Here is a 27062-nt window from a genome sequence, read left to right on the forward strand (position 1 = left end):
GTCACCAGCACGGGCCCAGGGGGCGAGGGGACGCCCGTCTCCCCTGAGAGGGCTCCACAGCCCGCCCCAGCAGCCCCGCACCTCACCACACACCCAGCCCCGCAGCAACCGCCTTCCCGGAGATACGGCCGACAACCGCCAGCCCTCCGTGAGTCTCACCCCGCACCCACCTGGAACTCCAGCCCATAAATCACCGGCGCATCGTCCTCCATCGTGGTCTCGCAGCACGGCACACCCCGCTGCCCGCCGGCTTTCTGGCCCTCGGCGCTCCCCGTCGCTCGCCGCTTCCGGGAGGTACCTTCGCGCATGCGCACTCCCGCCCGCCCGGCCCGCGGCGCAGGCGCGGTGGGGAGCGGCGCCCTGCGCGGTGGCGGAGCCGGGGTGTCGCCGCCGCGGCGCGGAGGTGAGGGCAGGGCAGGGGGGGAGGGAGCGGCCTGAGCGGCCCTTGAGCTGGCAGAGGGGCGCCCAGGCGTATGGGTATTGAGGCGGCCTTGGGACCCCGGCCCTGAGGGAGGGCGGCGGCGCCCCCTGGGGCGGTGCTGGCGGAGGCGGTTGGGGGAGGCCGCGCCCACCCCCGCCGCAGGGCCGGCCGGGCCGCGGGGCGGGCAGGGCTGGGGGGCCCCGCGGCGGCGCTGGAGGCAGGCCCGGACCGCGGGGCGGGCAGTGGCGGGACCCGCGGGGCCATGGGAGCAGCGCGGCCGGTCCGCACCCTGCGCCGCCGGGCGCATCTCCGGCGCGGCCAGCTGGTTCAGCTGCCTGCCCTAGTGACAGCCGTGAACTCCCCCCTTCCTTGTGTTAAATAGGGACCAAGGTAGTCGTTACGAGCAGAAAAGCGAATATTGTTTTTTCTGTGTTCAGTGGGAGGCATTTACTTTTCAATCCAAATACATGTGCGACTTGCAAAAAGGGTAAAGAGTAAACCTCTTTCAGAATTAATTTATGTTGTGGGTAAACGTTAAATGAAAGATGTCAAATAGTTTTATTTTAGTTTATATTACTAAATTTTAAAAGCAGGGATTTAAGTATTTGTTTGGCACTCAGGAGTTTCAGGGTGGCACCTGAACAATACCCAAGCAATAAAACTAATACTCGTTTTGTTGGGGATTTTTCCCTCTTCAGGGACCATGGCAAATAGTGAAAGTAATGCTAAGGATGTGAAGAGCGCCTCAGATGAAAATGACAGCAGAGACCTAGTTCAACAGAAAACTCAGGAAGAAATTCTCTTTCATGAGGAAACCATTGATCTTGGTGGAGATGAATTTGAGTCTGAAGGGAATGAAACTGTATCAGAAGACTCTAATAATTTTGTAGATAAACTTAATGAACAAATGATGGAGAGCGTCATTATTTCAGATTCTCCAAACAACAGTGAAGATGACACAGGTGAACTTGGTTGTCTCCAGGAGATCGTAGAACAAATGGAAGCTAAAGATAGTCAAAAAACACAAGCAGAAGTGGATAAAGAAGAATTTTTAAGTAATGAGAGTGAAACTGAGCATGAAGAAACGCCCAAAGACATTTCTGAGATTGGAACGGATGATCAGGCATCTTTAAAGGAAGAATCAATTCAGGAAGCAGTGAAGGAAGAACCAAAGTTGGGAGACAATGTTCCTGTTGAAACAAAAACAAGTAATATCGATGAAAACAAACCTGAGGACCAGATATCATCGCCTTATACTAGCAAACCATCTTCTGAGGTTGAGCCTATTCCCGTGTGTACCATCTTCAGCCAAGCAAACAATGTTAATACCCAGCCACAGTTGTTCCTACCAGATGGTTTTGAGCCTCAGATGGTAAAATCTCCCAGTTTTAGTAGTATAATTGAGACTCCAGTGAAGTCTAATCCACAGGTGGTTCAGCCAAGTCCTAGTCTAAGCAAGTTCTTTGGTGATACCGTTAGCACTAATACTTTAGCTTCTGATTTTTTTGATTCATTTACCACGTCCAGTTTTATTTCTGTTAGTAATCCCAATGCAAGCTCTTCAGTTCCAGAGCAAATGTCATCTCTTTCTAATGGTGGAGACAGTTCTTGTTCTTCACCTAACCCTACTTTCTCTGTGCAGAATGGGAGACCTGAAGCAGGTGGTCCTTCATCGTCCCTAGAAATAGCTCAGTCTCCCAAGCCGTTCTCACAAATCCAGGCTGTCTTTGCTGGGAATGACGATCCATTTGCCACAGCCTTAAATATGAGTGAACTAGACAGAAGAAATGATGCTTGGCTACCTAGTGAGGAAACTAGAAATGTTCTTGTATCAGTTGCCACGCAACAATACAGCACTGTGTTTATAGATAAAGAGAATCTCACCATGCCTGGATTAAAATTTGATAATATCCAGGTAAGAGCCTATTGTATCTTAGGGTATGCTTGTATTTTAGAAATGCTGTGAAAGAGCTGTCTGATAATCTGTATATCCTAGTGCTTCATATTGTTGCTGATGGTCACCTTGTGCATATTACTTCAATCCTTACTAGAAAACTTAATGTCACTGCCTACACGTACATGAAGGGGCTAAAATGGGTTCTGATCTATTCGTAGTGAAATTTGTTGGGTATGATGAAAATAGTGTTAACAGTTTCCATAGAATCCAAAACTGTGGTTTTAAGTAGTTTGTTTCTGGTCCTCCTAGTTAGTAGATAATGCTCATATTTGGAGTATATACAAAATCAGTATGCTGTACTGCAAAGTTTGGTTGGGGAATTCGCTCTTGCAACGAAGTCGGAGATAATATTTTTCAGTGGTGTTCACAGTGTTCTCAGTAATGTTAATACTGACCGAAATCGCATCATTTGTATCTTCCCTAAGCAGTAGAAAGGTATAACCTGTAAGAAAGGTTGAGTGCTAGAGTAAGCTCCTGGGAAGGGATAACCCCACAATTAAAGGGAAAACTCTAGATGAGATCATGAAGGAAAAAACACGGTGGTGGAAAGTAATTTCTTTCTCTTCTGTCAGTTCCCAATTGGTGAGAAGGCATAAAGTGTTTTTTCACAATCTGAGAAATTCACTTGGATCTGTTCAGTATTTCTCATGAAGCAATTTTATCCTGACTGCTCAGCCAAAGGCTAACTGTCTTAATGGAATATTTTTTCTTGAAATAGGCTAATCCTACTCTTTCATATCTATGTCTCTGGATAATAGAATTGTTGTCTAGAGAGGTGGTGTTGAGGGTTTGGATACTTCAGTCCTTAGTTGTAGCATAACAAAGATTATCAGTCAGTAGTTAAGCAGAGGGCAGGCTGCAGGAACTTCTGAATTTGCAGGAACTATCAGAAAAGTTTCTGGAGGGAATCAGTTCTTAATTTGTAGCTGAACTATCTGACAAATCTTGGATTTCTGTCACAAACAACAAGTTGTACCAGTTTTAGACATACGCCGTGCTGCTACTACTTCTTGGGTTACCTTTATCTTAAAATATTTATTTGTCATCACAGCCCAGTAATTAGCATGAAAAAAAACACTGTAGTAGGAAAATACTCCTTCCCACCTCCCTAAAAAAGTCCCTTAGACCCTGATGAGTAGTTCAAGAGTGTCTAGTATTTCTCTTCTGACAGCTAATGAGATGGACAGAAGGAATGATCCCTTCCTTCTGCAGGCCCCAAGGATGAGGGCCTCCCTTTTTTTTTTTTTTTCTATTTTTTTTTTACAGTAGTTCTCTTTCACCTCCCCTAGTCCAGTCAAGGATTAAAGGCTTCTTTGTGCTGATGATTCCCTGAAACTGGGCACGTGCATATATGTAGATCTACCAGTTGGTACAGTAAGTGAAAAGAAGACATTATGGCAATGTATGTGTGATGTATTTGTATGGTAAGACCTGATGTAAAATCATCAATGGAATTAAAGGGCATTCCTGCTGCTTTCTTCAGTGATCATAGTTTATAAGCAGTCATATTGACATGTCAGGCAGGGAGAAGTTTTGAAGTGCTTTATGTTTATTCAGCTGTCCTCACTTACAGTTACTGCTTTTCAGTGGCCCGAGTGTGGGCCTTGACTGACCTGACATCCCTTAGTTGGGTATCATTGTTCTGTAGGTTTCTAATACTGCAAATTGTGTATTTAACTGAAACTATAATTGTAGAGTACTCTAAATGTCAACGGAAACATTGTGGGAGGCATGTTTTCAATGTTAAATCAGCTTCCAACAATGGGCTTTAAAGCTTTGGTGTGAATAGTTTGCTAATGCTAAATCTTAATGCAGGATGTTAAACCAGGCTGCATGCAGTTGACAAAGTTGTTAGTTGAAAATAGCATTTACAATGAGCTGTGAGTGTGCTTCAGGAACGACTGAAATTTTGTATGACATATACTGAAGAGCTGGTACTCTATTTTTTTTCCCCTCCTCACTTGGGAAGTGTTTCTTACTGCAGGTGCATTGTCTTAAAAGTTAAGTGGATAAATCATACCAAGAAAATTACTAAATGTTCTCAATTTCAGGTGTGTGCTACTTTTTGCTGATCATTCAAGAAACATTTTTTTAAACTTACCTTGATTGTGTGTGGTATTGATTGCCTGTACCTGTGCTCTGAGTGTGGGAACAGGTTGGAGTACTACTTTTTGTGCTCCTTCCATTATCTGCTGTCATTATGTCCTTTGTTTCATTACATTAATTTCCAGTTTTCTTCCTCCAGAGTACTGTAGGGAGGGATTAAAAATTATTTTGTATTTACGTCTTTTGCATATACTGTCTTTTCTTAATCCTTCAAACTTCTGTCCAAAAGATGGAAATCTTTTTTATTTATAGGATTAGTGACACATTAGAGGTAAAAACATTCCATGTAGTGAAACAGTAGTTGCAGTCTCATTCCTCAAGAAACTAGACAGAAAACACAGACCTGTTTCCCATCACTGTCCATGGGGAAAGTGCAAACATTAATGGCAATTATCTTTATCATAGCTAAGCTTTATTGTATTTTATGCAGTTCACCTTTTTTTTAGGCAAAAGGCTTTGTGGCTTGCTTCTTGCTCTCTGTGCTAACAGGTTCCTAACACAGTTCTTTAAGTGGGTGTTTTCCTTTAAAGGGATTTTTGCAAGTATTCCTTTGTATGCTTATATTTTTGCATAGTCACTTTCTGCTTTAGCATCTTAAATATTGCATGCTGTTCTAGTTACTACAGATCTGAAACAATAAAATGGAATTAAAGCGAGTTGCAGAGGAGGGATGTGAGGAGTGAACAGGTTCTCTGTTGTGAGTGGTAGCTAAAAGGAAGCAGACCCTTTGGCTTATAAGAGCAATAATGATCTAAAATTCATCTAAGAATTAAATAGAGGATTATGACTTGCTGTTTTTTAAGACAAAAGAACTGTTGAGTAATAAGCATAAAATGAGTTACTGTTCTGCAGCCCATGTAACTGTTTTTAAATTGTATAATTCATTGCCCTCAGATGTACTTTTGTTTAGGAAAACAGACTGAAAATCGAGCAAGACAAATGTCATGGGAGGTGTGTCTATTGGTGGGTGTTTAAAAACTGTAGGCAAGTATGTCCCCTGGCACAAGTGCACCATGAAGTTCTGGCTGTTTTAAGCTGGCAAAGACCAGTATGAGCTTATGCTCTTTCTTACACTGTTTCCATAGACATTTGCTATTCCCCAAAAGGATGGTGAAACAGATAGATCTTTACTCTGGCTAAATGTGGGCTATAAATTGTTTTCTGTTTAAAAACAAAAATATAAGTATATTGTTTTAAAAATGCATAAAAATGTAAGATTGGCAAAAATCTTACAGAAGTAATTTGTTACTTGCTCCTGGCATGTGGTGACTTGTGACACCATAGGGAATTCTCTTGTGTATAGCAATTTGCACAGTCCCAGCAAGACTAGGCCCTGCTCCCCTGCACCCTGTCCTACACTCTTTGGCAGACTTGGTACTTGAAGAGCGTGTAAACAGTAGTTAACACCATTTTCAATATCTGTCGGTGTGTGGTCCACAGTTTTTCAGTGGCTGCTTGATGTTAAGGTTGAATTTCTTACTACCTGTTGAAAATCTCCAGTACACAGAACCACAAGCATGTCGGCCGCCAGACAGGAAGGCACAGAAACTGGTAGTTGAACAAAGATAAGAGGCACAGAGAGTGCAATATACAGAATTATTCAGTTTATTGACAGCAGAGCTGGAAATAGAACCTAATTTGGACACACTTCCTTTTAGCTGCTCCACGTTGTAAAATATAGAATTAATGCTGTCTTAACTTCAGAAATCTGTATGTCTCCACTAGTCTCAAGTTTTCAAATTACTGAGCTCAGGTAACTTGCTTTCCCTAACTGATTCCTGCAGTTAATTATTTTGAAATTAAGAATACTTCCAAGTTCATTTTCTGTGGATACTTAAGGCTGTCTGATCATGTGCATGTTTATGTTTGATTAGTTTCAGTATTATTATCCATATATTTGGATAATATATCCTTTCAACATGAATATCCATTATGAAAACCTGTAAAACTTACTATGTTTTGTAAGATCTTCTGAAAAGTATTTTGTAAGATCTTTGAAGAATAATAAAATGAGAAGCAAATAAGCCTGAATGTTTCTATGGTAACTGAAACCTAAATATTGGGGAAAAAAAGAATATAGCAAATAACGTAGAGTAAATCTAGAAGTTTTCATTAAAATGCTGTGAATATATATGCATTTATATTCATTTCACTCAAAAAGTACTGGAAAATAAACATTTCTCAAGGGAAAACAACTGTGTTGCTCAGCTTTAATTCAACATTTATTTTGCTAAAGTAATGTTTAAAAGTGTCTTGTTATGTTTCTTTTTTTTTGTTCCATGAACACCAAGGGAGATGCAGTGAAAGACTTAATGCTTCGTTTCTTGGGGGAGCAAGCTGCAGTGAAGAGACAAGTTTTAAATGCCAACTCTGTAGAACAGTCATTTGTAGGCTTGAAACAGCTAATTGTAAGTAACAATCTTCATAATTGAATATATATTAAGTACCATGCTTCCCTCAAGATAATTGGGAGCTATTGACTGTGAGGAGAAACTCAAAGTAAAATAAAATCTACGTATCAGTCTATTCATGATACTGTGAAAGTACTAGCCAAAATGTAGTTTTTAGTGGGAATGACACTGGGATTTAGCTATTCTGTTTTAGATGATGTAGTAAACATACTTTTTTTAATGTGCAAAACTTAGAAAAAAGGTAATTTTACTGTGAATTTTATCAGCTGATAAGCTTTAGGTAATGTAAATGGTGGCAAAACATTTTAATTGCTTTTTTTTTATCTGCATGTATATGTCTCATGTTTTCACCTCGGTATTTTACAAAAGTTAAGACATACCATTTGTAAATGGTAAGCAAAGCTGATGATGTCATATCAACTGCTTTTTTATTTCAGTACAGGATAATTAAACTAAATTACTTCCAAATGAAAGCTTAATTTTCTCCGAGTTAAAATCCCTTCCTTAGTGTAAATATTTTGGACATGGACATAGTTGCATCTAGCAGCCTTCTCAATCTTGCCTTGTTCTTTCAAACATTGTATTCCTGTATGAAGTTCATTGCTATTATATGACTGAGCCTTACTTAATCAGTTGAAATGTCAAAATATATTAAGCTTATTTTATTTTTTGAAAAATGGGTGAAAAATTACCGAGGAGAGGCAGTGAAGAATTATAAGCGTTAGGACAGTCTGCGTTTAGTACTTAACATCTTTTCATTTGTTTGTGTTGCATTACATGTAAAGCTCCAGAAGAGACTTTCTTGTTGCGTTAGGAAAGCTCTATGTGGTCTCTGCAAGCACTGTTAAGGAATTGAGAGGTAATTTTTGAAACGAGACCTGAAAAAAAAGATTGTGATCTCCATCCTGGAGATAGATGTTTTTCTTAGTCTCAATGTTTTGATTAACTTGAGAGTTTAGAGGGGAAAAGATATCTTAATAAGAAATCTTGTCTCCAGCGGTGTCTAAGTGGGAAAAGCCTTTTTCTGCACTTCCTTTCCCTCTTCCAGAAGAGGAATTTTGACCTATGGAAAATGTTTTTCTATTTGGCCTGGTGGCTGTGTCCATGCAAAATGTTCTTCTATGATACAGACCCTTGTACTTTAAATATAGTGCTGCCACTGATACTGTTTTGGCTTTGGGTATGGTCTTTAAGCTCCAGATCAGTGTTAAGGCTTTTACGATCAAAGCAGAGAAGATAGGAGGCAATCTGCAGCTGTCAGATTTTTTGCTACCTGTAGCAGATTTGATTTTTTTTTTTTTTTTTTTTTTTTTTTTTTACAACTTGTCTTAATAGAGGGGAGGTTTAGGTAAAAATGCAGTCATTCAGCTAGAAGTCAGGATGTTTTTTGGTTTTCAAGGTTTCTAGTCATTAGCTATGGGTTGCTCTTGAGCAATATCACTATTCCTCAGGTTTTTTGCAGAACTCTTTCTTTTTGTGATAATTAGTTTTGGTTTGGGGTTTTGGGGTGATTTTTTTTTTTCTTGCAGCCATTGCTGGTTTTTCTGCAATTCTTAATGTAGAAAATTTGTTTCTGATTAGCAACAGTCTTAAAGGTAAAATGTATTTCAGACTTGGAAATGTTAAAATCCCATGCTATATAATATTAATTAGTAATGATGTATGCTTTTTACATACACAGTAGGCCAAGATGACACGTAATGTGCTCTGTTGGCAACCACCAAATTTACTTTTTTTGTAAATGAACTCCTGACAAAATATATTCAGTGAATATATCTTTTCATGCAAAGGACCACTTGCAGGGAATATTTTCATTAACATCTGGATAAAAACTGGTGAAAGTTGGGAATATGGCTATGCAGTTTCCATAAGGGTAAGGTGTTTTTTTCATGAGTTGTTTGTTTGATATCCATGTAAACTACACATGACATATGAGAATTAATGAGATTGTTTCAGTCATCCAGTTCAATCCCTTGCAGTAATGGACAGCAACAAAACAGTCTACTTCAAAGGGGTCTGTAGTACAGAAGAGACAAGCATAGAATTAGGATAGACTTCAGCTTCAAACTGATAGCTGTTATTTAGGTGTTTGCATATGAGCTCATACCTGAACTCTTTAGTCAAAAGAGATCTATCTAATCAGCACAGTTGCTGATCGCATCTGAATTTAGATGTGTAAAACTGGGATCCCATCTAAAAATCTCAAACTGTCACGTGCTGTAGGAAGGCACTGGTGGCAGGTGAAACCACAAGTGAATGTGAAGTCCTGTTATGAAGAAATTTGTTAGGTTAAAATTCTCAGATAGTCTTGGGTGAACCTGATCTTACTATGGGAAGGAAAGGAAAAAAATAAAATGCAAAGCCTGTCTGCTCCAGAGGAAAACGCTTCATTTGTCTCTCGTTGCTGTTTTAATTCTGTGTGGATGGGGAAAGCATGCTAAATAGCTCATCGGTATCCCAAATCTTCATAACACATGTCTTCATCTGCAACTCTGGAGCTCCTCTCTTCCATCATACAGTTGCTTCTGTTAGCTTATTTGACTGTGTTAACAAATACAGATACATTGCTGCTACTTTCAAAAGCTATTCCAGAACTTCATTCCTTTGGTTGAAAATCAAAGGAATTCTAATCAGCCCTCTCTCAAAACGCAACATGAGATCAAAACACTTAAATTGTTGTAAACAACTTTATCTTTGATTAGAAAAAAGATTAAGTCATTTTTTCTTCTTAGGATTTGCTTCCTCTCCTCTGCTACTTTGTATGGGTAGACAGCAGTGACACTTCCACTTCCACTTCCTTTTTTTTTTTTTTTTTTTTTTTAAGGCGAAAATAACTTCTCTAGTCATCTTCATAATCATCCTAGGAGCTCTTAGAATCTCCTGCAATTCAAGCTAACATCTTTTTATTATCACTGTCCAGAACTCAGCACATTATATTGTAAGTTACATGACTTTGCATGTTAATGATTGTGTTTTACCTTTTCTGTTATTCTGATACTGTAAATCATCTGATTCTTGTTTAGTGGTATGGTCCTCGTATTTTGACAGTAATTCCTAGATTACATCTTCAAATGCATATTCTAGCTCCATTCAGCAGGGTCACAAAATAATATGTTAAATTGGGTTGATTCCAGTGTACATCCTTGCATCAGTAACTTGTCACCTTCCTTCTAAAAGTTCCAGTAATAAATATTTACTTACACAAGTTAAAACCCAATTCTGTTGGTAAGGTTAAGTTAGTGCTTGTAGCAAAGAGTGTTGGAGACTGAAGTCCTTTTGGGGGGATCATAGTGCAAACAGTCTGCAGAAGTTTTCTCAAGTACAATTAGTTGTCAGGGAAGAAAAAGGGTTATCAAGAAGGTAGTAAGCTGAACTTGCAAAGGAGCGCCTTTTCTGATGAGTCTGCTGGCAGCAATATCATTCTTAAGACAAATAGTTGCTCACTAGGAACTGAACTCAGCTAACAAAATTGTTTGTTCAGCATGAATTTGGTCTCAGTTTTGCGTGAGATTTATACCAGTAACCCAAAGATGCATAGTTGGTTTATTGAACAACTGTATTTTCACATTTTAAATTTCTGCTATGGATAACAGTGTGTTGGAAATGCTTTACTGGTAGGGTAATGCTACAGAGGTGGTGCACTGGAAGTAGTTTACAACTTTGAGGCTTTTAAGAGCTGTAGGAGTGCTGGAGTGGTTCAGCAAAGTAACTCTGTAAACCTAGGTGCTTATCGTTGAGGTGATAACTTGTAAATAACCTCTACAGATGTGTAACTCTTAAGTGTTTATGTATTTCAATAGAAAATAAAATATGAGTTTTCAGTTTGAGAAGTTTCATTAATCTGGTGTAGGAACATGCATTTACCTCTAGAGCAAATAAATGTAAGCTAAAGCTTGTCTTCACAGCGGTACTTCATTTTATAGCAGCAAAAACATTATACATACAAGGTGCAAGCTGCAATTATGTTAGTTCCTGTTATTCCATATTTTAGATTGTTTACCCTCATTTGAACAAACAGCATAATATTTCTTCCTAGAGACCTTTGTGGTGTTTTGAGTTGAGGTGTTTGCAGCCATAGGGAGATAGTCTTTGATAGTTATCATACCTAATTAAAAAAAAAAAAAAAAAAAAAAAACCAAAAAAAAAAACCCTACCGTATCTTGCCACTATAAATATGCAAGTTTTGCTTTTAAGTATGCAATCATTTCTTCAAGCTACTAGACTAGGAAAGGGTTACTAACTACATTTTCTTAACTGACGTGGAAGTGCTCTACCAATGTAATTTACAGGGGAGAAGAATGTCATAGCTAGTGGAGGAGGACATTTTAATCACTTTAATGGTGTTACATGTAGAGTTAATGGCTCCCTTTGAGTCTATTTAAAAAAAAATCATATACAGTTACTTTTGCACGTGATTAATGCTTGATCTTACATATATTTTCAAGTGTAACAAATTTGGATATAGTGGTATGGCATACATATTCACTTTAAGTTAGAAATGATCCTTAAAGATATAGGTGGACATTCCTTTATTTCGAAATCAGTAAGCAATTTCTAACATTTTTGTAGCTGATTTGAGCTGAGAGATGCAAGTAGCACAAGCAGTAACTGGGGTCTTGTGGGAGAGGTTGCATTTTTCCACTAAGAAGCGTCAATTTATTGGATAAAATATGAGTGACTTACCTTCAAGTGAAAATTGTTTTCCTGAGAGACTTAATACCTTAATACTGTTATAAATTGTCTTCATGTATCAGGTGAGTTTCCTTTGCATTGAACACATTTTTCTGTAGATGTCCAGTCTGTGTGATTCTTTTTGCTTGACAGAAGAATTCCACCTGGGTATTAGGCATATTTGTTGCATATTCTGAGCTTCACTGCTTTCATTCAAGAAGACAATGTACAGCATTGTATACAAAGAAGAAACATGAACACTTATGCAATCATATGTCTGAGATCTTTGTTCAACAGTAATTAAAAAAATAAAGCAAAACTGGCCTGCATAAGACTTCCAAGGAACTGTTATGTATGTGAAAAAGTGTATTCAGCTATTCAGTAGTAATTTTTTTCAGTCCAAATCAGTGAATATCTTCATAATAGAATAAAACCAGAGTGTTTCAGATATAGTGAAAACTCTGATAACTGAAGTTCTTATGACATTTTATTAGAAAAGGAAGAAATGTAAAAAATGGTTTTCCAGACAGACTACAACTTTGTCTTGTATTGGGTCATTTTACTTCATTAGAAGTTTTCTTCATTTCTGAATCTAAAAAATATAACATCTTCAGTGCTATTCTCGTATTTGAACTAGAAACATTCTAGTTTTAGTAACTGGAATTCTCTTCTACCCTAGTATTCCTACATCCCATTTCTTCATCCCTCTTTGTAGAAGACTGGCATATCGAAGGCACTGGGATGTACAGAATATCACAGTTACTTTTAACTTTGACCAAGTGGACCAGAAGCATTACTAGACCTTTAGATTTTAATTTATCAGAATTTAGAACTCATATTGCTGACTCCATTTCAGGTGGTTTTTAGGCTGTTTCCTTTTATTGCTTTTATTAAAAGGGGATCATGATAGCCTTAGTCAGGTTCTTATTTTGAAAATAGTGGAGCGTAAGTCAGTAAAATAAGGAGGTGAGAGTTGATTGCATGTTGTGGTTTAACCCCAGATGGCAACTAAGTACCAAGCAGCTGCTCGCTCATATACCACTACCCCCTGCAGCAGGATGGGGAAAATCAGGGGAAAAGGTAAAACTTGAGGTTTGAGATAAGAACAATTCAATAATTGAAATAAAATAAAAATACTAATAGGCACAACAATTATAACGAAAAGGAGAAAGAAGGGAAGAAGAATAATATCCAGAGGGAAGGAGGGAAAATAACCAAGTGATGCATAATACAGTTGCTTGTCACCCACTGACCAATGCCCAGCCAGTCCCTGAGCAGCGATTGGCAGGCCCTGGCCAACTCCCCCCAGTTTATATACTCGGCATGATTTTCTGTGTTAGGGAGTGTCTCTGTGGCTAGTTTGGGTCAGCTGCCCTGGCTATGCTCCCTCCCAGCTTTTTGTGTCCCTCTCCTCTGGACCTTCTCACTGACAGGACCCAAGAAACTGAAAAGTCCTTGACTTAACGTAAATGTTACTTAACACAGTGATGTTTTCAGTTGTGGCTATCAACATTATTCTGGCACCAAATCCAAAACACAGCACTCCTCCAGGTTCTAAGAAAATTAATTCTATCCTAGCTAAAACAAGGGCATCACCTTACACCGTAATCTTTTATTTCTTAAAGCTGCAATCAAAAGAAGCAGTAAGTTAATAAATGTACTGTTATTTTTGTTCCAAAAAAGTCACATTGGGTTTGTGTGCAAGATAAGCTGTCATGGAAGAGGAGGGGGAAGGCAGTGGGGCTCTATAACATGCAAGTTTTACCACCTCAAGCTACATAAAGCCTTTAGTGCCTACCTCTATAGGGTAATAGTCTGACAAAATCCAGGCACTACCATCTGCTTTTTTTGATTTAAACCTAAAGTCCTTGTATTAAAATCTCCGGCAGTTTAAGAACTTCAATGAAAAGATAAAAAATAACTGGACTGGTTCTGTCTGTCTTAAAGAAAAATATATATTTTTTTTTTATTTGAAACCTGTTTTACCAGTTTCGCCATCTGTATATAAACCTCACTGAGGACCTCTTTTGATTTTGTGGGTAACAGAGAAGTTCTGCAAGGAATAATGCAGTTGGATTGTCTATAGGGTGTCTAGTCTGCTTATCCTAGCTTTGGGGTGTGTACAGCAGTCAGTACTGAAATGTTTTGGGATGTTTTCTTTTTTTTTTTTAGTTTTGGGGTTTTTTTGTTCATGTTGTTAGAGACCAGAAAAATCCCTTCACATGGTAAACATCTGTACCAGTAGTGTGTAGGATTCACAGAAGCCATACCAGCTGGTGGCTTTCATTTAAGGAAGAATAGTTCCATACTTTCTGTGAAAAAAAGATTTGCTAATGTCATGTGTGGAGGGAAGTTCTCTTCTGCTAGGCTGATACTGTGTTAGCGAACAATTTGGTAATAATATTTGGTTGATAGTATTTTCTGTAGGAGAAAATAGTTTTTTCACACAACTGTTGCTGGATGACCATGCCCTGATCATCATAGAATAATAATTTTATTCTTTGAGAATATTGTTCCGTTTTTTTGATGCTGTATCTGAAGCAGTAGTATCCATATTTGCTTTGAGCCTCTACATATGACTTACAAACGGAATTTATCCCTATTGCTTTTAGGAACAATGGACCCAGGTTGTTAGAACTGTGTGGCTGTAGACTACAGGAAATGTGAAAGTGACTGACTTCCGAGGTTTTGAGGGGTTTTTGAAATAACAGGACAAAGATTTCTGGTGGACTGGCAACTCAGGCAACTGTAAGTCTAGTACAATTTGCCAGAGACATCAATGTGTCCTGCTAATTTCAAATTAAGTTATACTGCTAGCAGCCTTCTAGTAAGCTTCCACAGAGAATTACGCTCCATGACCAGCAGGCAGCTCTGATTTTGAAGTCATGATGAATATTGTTTCATTTTCCGGCAAAGACTGCTTTCACAATGATTGTCAGATTTGCTTCTCCTGGCTATCTTGTTCTGTAAAGAAGTATTTTTTTTCTATGCCTGAAATAGAATTTCAAGAATTGTAGCACCTAAGTTTGTCATAAATGTTCCATTATTACTTTTGGATCCTAACTCTCATTTGAAAAGAAAAGTTGAGTGGTTTTAGAGTCTGTGTCCATTTCTTTTCTAAGGATAATAAGAAATTAATTTGTCCCTGCAGAAGAGCAATAAATTTTAGGTAACTCACGTCCGTGTCTTTCTGCTTTTCTAAGTTGATACACAAATGCATTATCGATACCTGCACTTCCATAAGAGTGTAGATGTCTCAGAAGGTGCTATGCTGCTTCGTGGTCTTGCTGTCAGCCAACTTCTGCATTTCCAGTGGAACTCAATTTTTTGTCTGGGATTTGACAGTGCAGTGGAGAGAGATGAGGTGATTAGTGCATGATGATCTCTATAGTGACCCTTTGAACTATATGGCTGCAAAATGGGTGCTAAAGAGTATGAAAACCTTTCAGCTGTTCCTAGTAGTTGTTCTGTATAACTGTTTGCCTGTATTGACATGTTTTCTAAACTCTAAACATTGGCGAGAATTTAATAAAATCCCAGTTCAAGGTCAGTACCTTTTCACTGGCAAGCACCAATGTAAATATGTTGTATTCCTTTACATTTCATCAGACAGCATGACAGTTTTGTGTTACATTTATCATTATTTTTTTATGGTTTTAAGAAACAATTGAAAAAACATTACTTTCAGGAACAAGATGTATTTGTTTTATACCAACCTGCTGAATATATGTTTCTTGAAAAACCTTTCTGTATGATAGAAAGGTATGATGGCTTAAAACCTGTGAAGCATTAGTCTGTGTTTTAAATTTTTGGTAGTGTTACCTGTTTAAATGGTTCCATTAGCACATACAAGGCAGAAACACTAATGGGATGACAGTGTGACAAGACAGTTTGACTTGTCTAACTAGGAATTAGTTTCTTTTGTGACTAAAAAATAAATTTAAGAATATTTTGAAGTTAGCTGTGAGATGAAAATTCGGATGTTTACTTTTTATAGGTGAAACAATTATTCTGAATTTATCATTTTATGCATTGCATTTTTTCTTGTCCTTTTTTCTTAATTGATAAGAATTCTCTGCTTTGGGCATTGTTAGGGCAGTCTGTTTTTATTAAATGAACTGCACTAGGGGTTATAATCTGAAAGACTGAAGTCAGGGGGGTAGGAGCAAGCAAATACTTGTTTCAGTAGAGTAACTTGTATCAGTAGAGTAACTTGGATGTGATTATTGAAATATGGTTGGCAATGTTTTTCCCCTTTTGAGGAGAAAAAAAAATTGTGAATATTCTAGTATGATCAAATATATTAGCAAACCCAGTATAGCTAGAAGTTTAGAATACTGTATCGTGTTGTATATTCATCTGTTTTAGTGATCTTGTAATAGTAATGCTTGATTTCAGTTTTTGCCTAATTAAACGTGCAGCTTTGACAAATGGCATTCTGCTGCTCATCGGCCAGCTCTCTGACCTTGTCATTATTACTGATGGGTATATGTAGCTGCTTCAGGCAAAATAAGCAGTTGTGCATTTTAGAGACTTTATGATTTTTCTACTTACTCTTTTCTTCTTCCCAGAGCAGTAAAAACTGGAGGGCAGCAGTTGACTTGTGTGGGCGGCTTCTAACTGCACATGGTCAAGGCTATAAAAAAAGTGGACTACCTACTAGCCATACAACAGATTCTTTACAGGTACGTTTAAAGAAAGATACATACACCCTTGTCATTTTTTCCAACGATATTCCCAGTGGCATGTTTTTTTAACATGCTCAAACTTCTTTTCCTATGTTGCCTAAAAAGTGATCTTATTAAAGAATTGTAGCAAGTCACTTTTTCTGTTTACTTATATAAAACAGAATTTTACTTAGAAAACAGTATTGTTTTAAATGAAAACCTATCTTGATTGTATTTTTTTAAAGGCAATCACACTAGCGAAAAGGAATATGTTTTGCTGTCTTGGAAGACTCACTGTGCTAAAGTTCATGGACACTATCTAAATGGTGAACTTTATAGTAAGATTTCAGATGTTAGAACTATGTTTCATGGTAAGAAAATAAGAACCCAAATTAATAAAGTTTCATGAAACATTACAAGTGTTCTACTGAATAAAATGTGACCAGATGACAGTGTATGCTTCTGGCCCTAGTAACTATAAAGCTCATGGCATTTCACCAAAATCGTAACAGATTTTAAGAATTGCATAAAATTGGGGAAAAAAGTAAAAATCAGTTTGATAATTCTTACATGCTAACTCAATTAAAGAGAGATGTTCTAATTTTGAAGCAGGCCAGTTTTTAAACTTCATGTTCAGAATCTCAGTACCTTTACAAACAATTAAAACATCAGTCCTCTGTGTTTTGTTGTAATGATCTTATGAAAAGTATTTTGTGAAAGAGCATGTAAACATAAATCCTGATTCTTATCAGTAAGTAACACAGAAACTCTTCACTCAACTTTATCATAAAAACTTAGAAAGCTGAAATTGAATGTGGCTTGTGACTGAAGCTGCTAACATTCCTTGTCTTTTCCTTTTTTTTTGCATATGTTAATTTTTAGCTGTGGTTTGTGAGACTAGCACTGCTGGTAAAACTGAATCTATTCCAAAATGCAGAAATGGAATTTGAACCATTTGGAAATTTAGACCAGCCTGATCTTTATTACGAATATTACCCTCATGTATACCCCGGACGAAAAGGTATGATATTTGATTTACAAAATTTTTGCCTGTTTAACCAAAATAATAAAAAATAACCATCATTGAAAAAAAGGTAACCAAAAAAATTTATCCAAAATAATGGAATCGGTTATTTTTTTCAATTCTAAAGCACTGGTGAACTTTGCATTTTTATTTTCTTTTTCCCATGAAGAATATGATTGACTACTATGTTAAAGTATTTGCGTTATGGAGGTAGCAATAAGTAGTAACAGGGGGTAAGACTATTCCATCGTGATATAGATAGGCAATGTATTTCATGATGCTGATTTGAAAAGATGGCACTGATTTGAAAGAGGAATGTTTTTAACAATTAAATATAATAAAGTAGTTCTAGGGTATTGAAGTAAAAAAAAACCCCAAACTTTAATAGTTCATTTTATGCAGAAATAGACTGAAAGGTGATGAGTTTGTGGTAACAAAATCTGTAAGCTTTTCCTCTTAAATCTATCCATCAACCACTATGCTGTTTTTAACACTCACATGTTCCTTGCACACATGCTAATGCAGGTTTTATTTTCTTGGGTTTCCTGGCTTCTAGGATTAAAAAAAAAATTAACCAAATTTAGAGCCAATTTGATAATTTCCTTAATTAAAAAAAACTGTTAAATGTAATATTATTTGCTAAGTAATTGAAATTAAATAAAAATCAGTAATTCACAATGTATCCCATTGTTGAAGAGGAAAAAAGACACCACCAGCCTCAATTATTTGTAAGAGATTTATCTCAAGTTACAAATGCACTGATTCCCACTGCTCCCAGTAGCCCATAGATTAACCAAATAGTTCCACTACCCAGGGTATCCTAGTACTCCAGGAGCCTGGATTTGAAAAATTGCTATTTTTAAGAGCAATTTCACTCCTCTTCAGGCTATTTTGAATTTTTATTTTTTCTAAATCTGTTATTTAACAATAAATAACTCTGATGGAAGTACACTGTTAAATGATCTTGCTGTTTGTTGGCTGTCATATTTGAACCACAATGTATAATGGCACAGTTATAAGTAACAGTGGTAATAGGCAGCGCCCCTCTGAAAAAAAAATGTAGTCCATGTTACATAAGATGCTGGTAGTCTCAGTAGGGTAGCCTAGAAAGATACTGAAATTTTGAGGTTGCTGAGGAAGGGAAGTTGGTGTCAAGAAAGTTCAGGATCTTTTGCAGAAGATTGTTTGATTTATTCAGTGATGCAAAGGATCGTCCTTGAATTATGCTTGTAGCCCAGCAAGGCCAGTGTGGACTGCCTAGAACAAGTACCTCTGACCTTACTCATCATTTTCCAGGCAATCACAGGTAAAAATTTCCTGGTTTGCCTTGAATATATTCAGTCTGCTGAGAAGGAGATCTGTTATTTGTAAGTGAGAGAGGTTCTGGTCATCAGGTTGGACAACTCTTTGAACTGTTTTTTATTTTGCGGCTTTGCATATGATGCAGTGGTGCACAGAAGTAGTCTTCCCCAGTCTGTATGTATGCTTCCCATCTTTATCGGTATTAAAAATAAGTTATTTTGCCTAAGAAAAGAATCCTTGCAGGTCATGTCAATATTTGAGACATTTCAGTCTTTGTGCCAGAGTATACAGGTAGCAACAGTTCCAGCCAGCTGTTGCAGGCATCCATCCTGTCACTGAACTTTGGATCCAAACCATCTTTGCAGTAACCACTGAATGACTGCAGCTGTTTCATACACATTATTGAGGGTATCTATGGTAAAAAGGTGAGCATAAGGAAAGAAAATACTCGTATTTCATAATTATACACCTCAGTTCATTTTTAACAGTTGAACCTACCAACCAGTACCATATTCTGATCATCTGTAAGGAAAGTAAGATCAAGGTTGGATGGAGCACACTGGCTGGTTGTAGATACCTCTTATAAATACAATGTGATTAAGATGTGGGAACAGCTATCAAACCTTCCTTACGTAGTTTTGAGGAGAGAGAGAGAGATGCTGTTTGCAGGGAAGTAGTAGAGAACAAGCAGTTCTCTTCTGGCTAACATTAAACTACGCAGCGCTGGATTATGGATAAAGCAATTTAGTATACATGCATCATTAACCATCTAATTTAAATAATAAAATAGATATTAATCATTCATGTATTTTGGTTGAAATGTATTAGTATGAAACCACAATCCACTGCTGTTTGGTAATTTTACATATCATTTTGTGGTGTAACAAGCATAAAAGGAAGAGGTTTGCTTCAACATTTTAATTTTGATTCATGGTATATAAATGGAGTAAGCACTTAAAAACCAATTTAAGAAATGAGAGTATAAATATAAGTAATGTATACATTAATTGTAACACATACAATATTTTGCATAAATTCTTTGTAGTCAAAGTAGTCATAATAAGAAATGTAATAAATTAGAAAGTTTTCTGTGTTTCCTGTGCTTGAAGTAAGGAAAGTTTATATACCTGAGCTTCTTATAGCAGTGAGGATAGTCCCTCATCCATTAATCTCTGAGAAATATACCTCAAAGAATTGAAATTCCAAGTAAATGTAGGAGGACTTGACAATGGTTTTTCCATTAGTTTAGCTTAACATGGCAGGCAGTATCCTCTTAATTTTCCTCTGGAGTTCTTCCAAAGCTCTTTCCTTTTCAGCAGCACCACTAATAAGTTTTGTCCTGAGATTTTGTATGGCATTTGCAGCCATGCTGTGTGTGGATCCCATTACTGTTGTCTTTATCATGGCTGCAAGGTCTAATCTTTCTGAAGTCTTCCTTTCCCGATCTCCACAATCTCTATTTCTTCAGTCATCTCTGTTGCCTGTAGGTGTGCACCGTCTGGGAAGGTGGAATCTGCAGGCATCCTTGTATCAGCCAGTGAAATTAGGTCACTCTTTGATCATTCCTGTTTGATATGGGGCAGACAGCAAACCATTCTCATTTTCTAGTAAAATCTTAATCTGTTATAAATGTATTTCTTCTAAATTCATCTGTGGAGAGAAGCCAAGAAGTCTGCAGTCTGATTATATGTAAAATTTTTTTTGTTTTGTAATAGGTAGGTACTTGGGTCAGGAGCTCTCTTCCAGATTACTTCCTCTCCATTGTACTGTGTGGGGTATATAAAGCTGAATTTTTCTCATTGTTCTCATGACTAATGGATGTCAGGAACCTCTTTTACCTTTTTTTTTTTTTTTTTTTTTTTTTAGGGTTTTGTCTTTACGTTTACAGACTGACCCACTTCATAGTGTTTGTTTCTATGTTCCTCATGCTACTTCATAAATTTCGCATATGATAGATTGACTAACCTGAGATATCCTTTCCATTAATAATGCCTGTGTGTTTCTGAAAGATTGAGGGCCAACAATTAAAATAGAGCTTTAAAATGCTGATACTTGATTATGATATTGTTATCATGATAATTTTGTCTTGTTTCTGGTTAATAGACCAGTAAATTACAGAAAAGTTCATGCTACCAAAATCAGTGGTCTAAAGCTATAATAATTCAAAATAATTTTATTTGGAATTACAGAGGGGGAAAAAATAAGCCTGTACACAAGTAAAAATAGGACTTTTATTCCCCTGACCAGAAATTTATATGTATAGGGGTGGTTTTTATCCCTTTCCCTTTTTCATTCTCCTTGTGGTGATACAGCATCATCTGTATTCATAGAATAATTTAGCTTGCAAAAGACCTTTGAAATCATACGATCTGACCGTTAACCCAGGACTGCCAAGTCCATCACTGAACCATGTCCCAAGGCACCACACTTACATGTCTTCTAAATACCTCCAAGGATGGTGATTCCACCACCTCCCTGGGCAGCCTGTTCGAATGCTTCACCACCCTTTTGGTGAAAAATGTTTTCCTCATATCCAATCTAAACTTCCCCTGGTATAACTTGAGGCCATTTCCTCTTGTCCTGTCACTTGTTACATGGGAGAAGAGACCGACCCCCACCTGCCCACAGCCTCCTGTCAGGTAGTTGTAGAGAGCAATAAGATCCCCCCTGAGGCTCTTTTTCTTCAGCCTAAACCCCAGTTCCCTCAGCCTCTTCATGTACTCTAGTCCCTTCACCAGCTTTGTTGCCCTTCTCTGGACACACTCCAGCACCTCAACATCTCTTGAAGTGAGGGGCCCAAAACTGTGAACACATGATTTGAGATGCGGCCTCACCAATGCTGAGTAAGGGGGATGATCTCTTCCTTAGTCCTGCTGAATGCACACTTTTGCATACAAGCCAGGATGCTGTTGGCCTTCTTGGCCACCTGGGCACACCGCTGGCTCACGTTCAGCCGGCCATCAGCCAGCACCCCCAGGTCCTTTTCTTCTAGGCAGCTTTCCAGCCGCTCTTCCCCAAGCCTGTAGCATTGCCTGGGGTTGTTGTGACCCAGGGGCAGGACCCAGCACTTCTCCTTGTTGAACCTCATACAACTGGCCTCGGCCCATTGGTCCATCCTGTCCAGACCCCTCTGCAGAGCCTTCCTGCCATCAAGCAGATCAACACTCCCACCCCAGTCGGTGTCATCTGCAAACTTGCTGAGGGTGCACTCAATCCCCTCATCCAGATAGTTGATAGGAATTTTAAAGAGCACTGGCCCCAGTACTGAGCCCTGGGGAACACCACGTGTGACCAGCTCCATTCACCACCACTCTTTGGGCTCAGCCATCCAGCCAGCTTTTAACCTGGCATAGAGCACACCTGTCTGAGCCATGAGCAGCCAGTTTCCCCAGGAGAATGGTGGGGTAGATGGTGCCAAAGGCTTTACTAGAGTCCAGGTAGACAACATCCACAGCCTTTCTCTCATCCTCAAGGTGGGTCATCTTGTCGTAGAAGGAGATCAGGTTCATCAAGCAGGACCTGCCTTTCATAAACCCATGCTGGCTGGGCCTGATCCCCTGCTGTCCTGCATGTGCCATGTGATGGTGCTCAGGATGATCTGCCTTCCCTGGCACCGAGATCAGGCTGACAGGCCTGTAGTTCCCCAGATCCACCTTCCTGCCCGTCTTGTAGATGGGTGTCATGTTGACTAACCTCCAGTTTTCTGGGACCTCCCCAGTTTACCAGATCTGTTGATAAATGATGGAGTGTCTTGGTGAGCTCCTCCACCAGCTCCCTCAGTAACCTCGGGTGGATCCCATCTGGCCCCATAGACAAGTGGAGCAGCAGGTCACTGACGGTTTCCTCCTGGACTGTGGGGACTGCGTTCTGCTCCTCCTCATCCCCGTCTTCCAGCTCAGGGGGCTGAGTACCCAGAGGGAAGCTGGTCTGGCTACTAAAGACTGAGGCAAAGAAAGCATTGAGTACCTCAGCCTTTTCCTTATCCCTTGTGGCCTGAGTTCTAGCTGGGCTTTTGCCTCTCTAATCTTCACCCTGCATAACCTCGTGACATCCTTACAGAGTTGTCTGCCCCTTCTTCCAAAGCTGGTAAACTCTGCTTTTTCCCCTGAGCTCCAGCCAAAGCTCTCTGCTCAGCCAAGCCAGTCTGCTTCCCCATCAGCTCGTCTTTTGGCATGCGTGGACAGCCTGCTGCTGCACCTTTAAGATTTCCTTCCTGAAGAATGTCCAGCCTTCCTGGACCCCTTGGCCCTTCAGGACTGTCTCCCAGTGGACTTTGTCAACCAGGCTCTTAAACAGGCCAAAGTCGGCCCTCTGGAAGTCCAAGGCAGTGGTTCTGCTGACCCCCTTCCTTACTTCTCTGAGAATTAAAAACTCTGTCATCTGATGATTGTTGTGCCGGAGACTGCCTCTGACCACCACATCACCTACCAGTCCTTCCCAGTTTGTAAACAGCAGGTCCAGTGGGGCATCTCCCCTGGCTGCCTCACTGACCAGCTGTGTCAGCAAGTTGTCTTCCACACACTGCAGGAACCTCCTACACTGTTTCCTCTCTGCTGTGTTCTGTTTCCAGCAGACATCTGCTAAGTTGAAGTCCCTCGCAAGAGAATGGCTAGTGATCTTATGACTCCGATCTTGTGACTCCTCCAAGTTGCCTGTAGAATATTTCATCTGTCTCTTCATCCTGTTTGGGCTGTCTATAACAGACTTCCACCAGGATATCTGCCTTGTTGGCCCTCCCGCTGATTCTTACCCATAAACACTCAACCCTGTTGTCACCATCATTCAGCTCTAGGCAGTCAAAACGCTCCCTGACGTTAAGGGTTACCCCACCACCTCTCCTTCGTAGCCTATCTCTTCGGAAGGGTTTGTAGCCATCCGTTGCAGCACTTCAGTCATACGAATTATCCCACCGTTTCCGTGATAGCATTCATGCCATAGTCTTCCTGCTGCACGATGGCTTCCAGCTCCTCCCGTTTGTTGCCTGCGCTTTGGGCACTGGCAAGACACACCTCAGCTGTGCTGTTGATCTCTCCTCCAACCCTGGCATGCTGCCCCCAAGGCTCATCTCTAACAAGCTTGGGTTTATTCTCTTTCCCCTTTGGATCTCATTTAAAGCTCTCTCGATGAGCACTGCTAACCCCTGGCCTAGGATCCTTTTCCCACCTTTGGCACAGGTGAACCCCATCTGTAGCCAGCAGGCTTGCTGCCTTGTAAATTGAACTGTGATCAAGAAAAACTAAATTTAGCCATTGACACCAGACCTGGAGCCAGATACTGATCTGTGTGACTTTCTGAGTAAGCGTCCTGTCGTTCCCTGCAACTGGCAGGACAGAAGAAAACTTCTGCGTGTGCTCCTGATCCCTTAACCAGTTGCCCCAAGCCTCTGAGGTCTCTTGAGTGCCCTCAGATTTCTTGTCATGTGGATTTCATCATTGCCCACTTGGAAGACCAGTAATGGATGGTGATCAGAGGGCTGTACCAGGCAGGGGAGTTCTCTAGTGACATCCCTTACCCGAGCCCCAGGAGGCAGCAGCCTTCCCTGTGGGTTGGGGCCGCTCAGCATATTGGGCCCTCTGTTCCTCTTGGAGCGGAGTTGCCAGTGACGTCCCCTTTCTTTACTTCCTAGCAAAGTTGGGTCTGTTTGATTTCATGTTAGAGAAGGTCTGTCTCCTGTTGTCTGGTGGAAAGTGCCTAAATAAGGAACGTACTGCTAAGTATTTAGTTATTTGTGCTCTAGAAACTGATCTTGTACTGCACACCTTCTCATGAACTCTGTTACTAATTCTAGCACAAGGATTTTTGTACATGTGGCTGTGCTGCAACCGTAGGGATACACTAGTATGTGCTGCAATAGGCCAATGCTTTCAGATGGAGAGTGACAGTTAAAAAAAACACATATATTTTATGTAATTTTATATATATAAAAAATATATATATTTCTCTCAAAGTAGTATGAGTCTAGACATCACAACTATTATTTTAGCATATTTCATTAGGTGTATACTGCTTTTATGACTTCACTAATACCCGCTATAGTTGAAGTTTTAACAGAAATAAATGAAGGAATTGATACAAAAAATACTGAGGGTTCATTTTTATGTGTCCTTATTTACTCAAGCAGTGCTCTTGATTGGTTTCTTTTATTCTGTTTTGAAATTCAGATCACCATAAAGGAATCCTATCATACATGGTCTAGAACTGTCATTCCAATCCATGTTGTAAACCACTTTTCAGTGCTGATGTCTAAGGTTAAATGTAATAAATCAATAATATTATTATTACATTTAATAAGCTTATAAAGTAGCAAAAGATGTAATAGAAAATTTGTCATATGTCCGTTGATGCAGAGACACTGTGTACTCATCCATAATTTTTCTCTAATACCTGGAAGAGGCGTTTTACAGACATCTGGACTGTTGTGCAGTAGGGAGGACTATGTACAGTTCCAAGATCTACTGCTCTCTTAAGCTTGGTCCTGCTTCTGAGTGTCGGCCTGTGCCATAAGGAAGGACAGGCGTGGATTGGGGAAATTATCCTCTATGTGCTTTCCCAGTAAACATAGTGATGCCTCAACAGTGACGTTTGGCGACGTTGAGTTTATTGTCTTCCTTTCTTCTCTCTGACTTGGCCATGCTAGTAGCAGGCAGCCTTGCTGAAGATTCCTTTCCTTTTTCCTCAGCACAATTTTAGATGATGCTATAAATACCCCCCCTTTTTTTTTTTTTCATCCTCATCAGCTTTTGGTTAGTGGGAGAACTGTAGCAGATTGGGAAGTGGTGTGGGGGGAAAAAAGAAAAATAATTGTGGTGCGTGGGGAGGCAGAAGTTATTAATCAAGGTAAAAACAAGAGATAAAAGAAGAAATGCACAAACTAATGAAATTGTAGTGTGTACAGTACTCTTATCTATTAATAAATTTTGCAGGAAAACAGAAGATAAAAAAGATTCCAGTCATTGTTACATGTGGTACTGGCTTTCTCAGTTGCTGTGCCTGAACTTATACTCTCATGTCAGACTGCTTCAGTCTTGGCAGGTGCTCAGAAGAGTTCTTCGTGCAAGCTCATGTTGACAGTAACAAACATACTAAAGCCTCTAAAGAAACTGGTTTTCCAGTTATTTTATTTCAGTACTGTGTACATCTCTGTTGACTCTTACATTCACTATTTGTTCTTCTGTTGCTTCAGAGATACCTTCTACCTATGAAATCAGCTAGTACGACTTGAATGGATATCACTCAAGTGTTGTGGCTCCAGCTGGCTATTCAGAACAGTCAGACATGCATATACATTTTTTCTGAAGTAATACAGATATTTTAGTTAAGAAATGTATGTATACTTTTCCGGGGGTAGAGTGCTGCTAAAATATTTAATTGTGCTTTCTTTCCCAAGGCTGTGTAGTCTCAATGTAAACAGTACCAGCTTTATATAGTATTTCTTAAAAGTGAATGAGTAACTAATTTCTAAATTCTGCCGTACTACAGTTATCAGTAAGATTTACAGTGATCTCTTTGTGGTAGGGAAATTGTTGCAAGGTTTTTCTGCATTCTTTTCTTTTATGTTTTTATGTTTTCCTTGCTTCAGTGCAAATAACTTATTGAAAAAGTATTTTTGAAACCTTTCCAAACCAGATCTTAATTAAGAATATTCTTAAGTCATGTCCAATTAAATTGTAAGGAGGATGGAAACATGCAATTTCAGATAAAATTTTCAACATTTTTTTTCAGTGGTTACAAACATTTAGTTTCCTACCTCTTCTTCAGTGTCTCCTGAATGAAAGTAATAAACAAAAGCTTGGAAACTTTTTAAGTGTACTTTTAATTGACAGTCAGTGAGACTATGATTCAAAGTTACAACATCATTATTCCTAAAAATCTCCTTATAATTTATTCAAATATGCTGGATTAGAAGTATGTAAAAGAGTGTGTGTCCATATAAATGAAAGGATATGCATCTCTGTGTATAGGTATGTGTGAAGCAGAGTATCTTTCTGAAACTGGATTTTCAGTATTTCCCTTTTACCCAATGAAGGAAGGGCTTGTTTCTTTGTTGGTTTTTTTGTTTGTTTGGTTGGTTTGGTTTTTTTTTTTTACTGTTAGAAGATCCCACTTTATACTTTCAGTAATTTCTAATTTGCCGTACTGATGTTTTTTGGTATTTAAGATTTGTTGAATAAGCTGTAGAAGGCAGATGAGAAAGCATTTCTGCTTACTGATTTTGCAATAAGAAAATCCAAAGATAAAATGGCTAGCCATTGGAATCCTCTTTTTACTGATCTAAAAGGGCTGCAGATGAGGGCTGCAGTTTGAATTTGATTGACATGAGGTGATGTTTATGTTATGACAGTTATGAAAATGTGCAGCTGTTCATAAAGAAATAGAAATGGAAATCTGTGGTCTTGGAAAATTCTACCTGATCTTACTATTTATTCCATCTGTTACCATGCTTTTGGAGTATCCATTTTCCTTTCAGCAGGCCTTTTTTCACTTTTTGGTTTTGCCTTTTGTA

General features: G+C 38.9%; 2 protein-coding genes across 4 annotated transcripts in view; one reads left to right on the forward strand and one right to left on the reverse strand.

The window, feature by feature from the left end:
• The window catches only part of EIPR1 (EARP complex and GARP complex interacting protein 1), an 89503-nt gene extending 89180 nt beyond the window's left edge, over nt 1–323 (reverse strand). The window contains exon 1 of the mRNA XM_055713866.1: nt 171–323. Coding sequence (XP_055569841.1) covers nt 171–308 — 138 coding nt within the window. The 5' untranslated portion in view covers nt 309–323. The remainder of the gene's footprint in view (nt 1–170) is intronic.
• TRAPPC12 (trafficking protein particle complex subunit 12) overlaps nt 292–27062 on the forward strand; it is a 61784-nt gene continuing 35013 nt past the window's right edge. For all 3 annotated transcript variants that reach the window (XM_055713863.1, XM_055713864.1, XM_055713865.1), the window contains exons 1-5: nt 292–403; nt 1120–2336; nt 6776–6892; nt 16138–16251; nt 17116–17254. In XM_055713863.1, the coding sequence (XP_055569838.1) occupies nt 307–403; nt 1120–2336; nt 6776–6892; nt 16138–16251; nt 17116–17254 (1684 nt within the window). In that variant the 5' untranslated portion in view covers nt 292–306. The remainder of the gene's footprint in view (nt 404–1119; nt 2337–6775; nt 6893–16137; nt 16252–17115; nt 17255–27062) is intronic.

Source organism: Falco cherrug, chromosome 6 (assembly GCF_023634085.1).
Source record: "Falco cherrug isolate bFalChe1 chromosome 6, bFalChe1.pri, whole genome shotgun sequence".
Lineage (NCBI taxonomy): Eukaryota > Metazoa > Chordata > Aves > Falconiformes > Falconidae > Falco > Falco cherrug.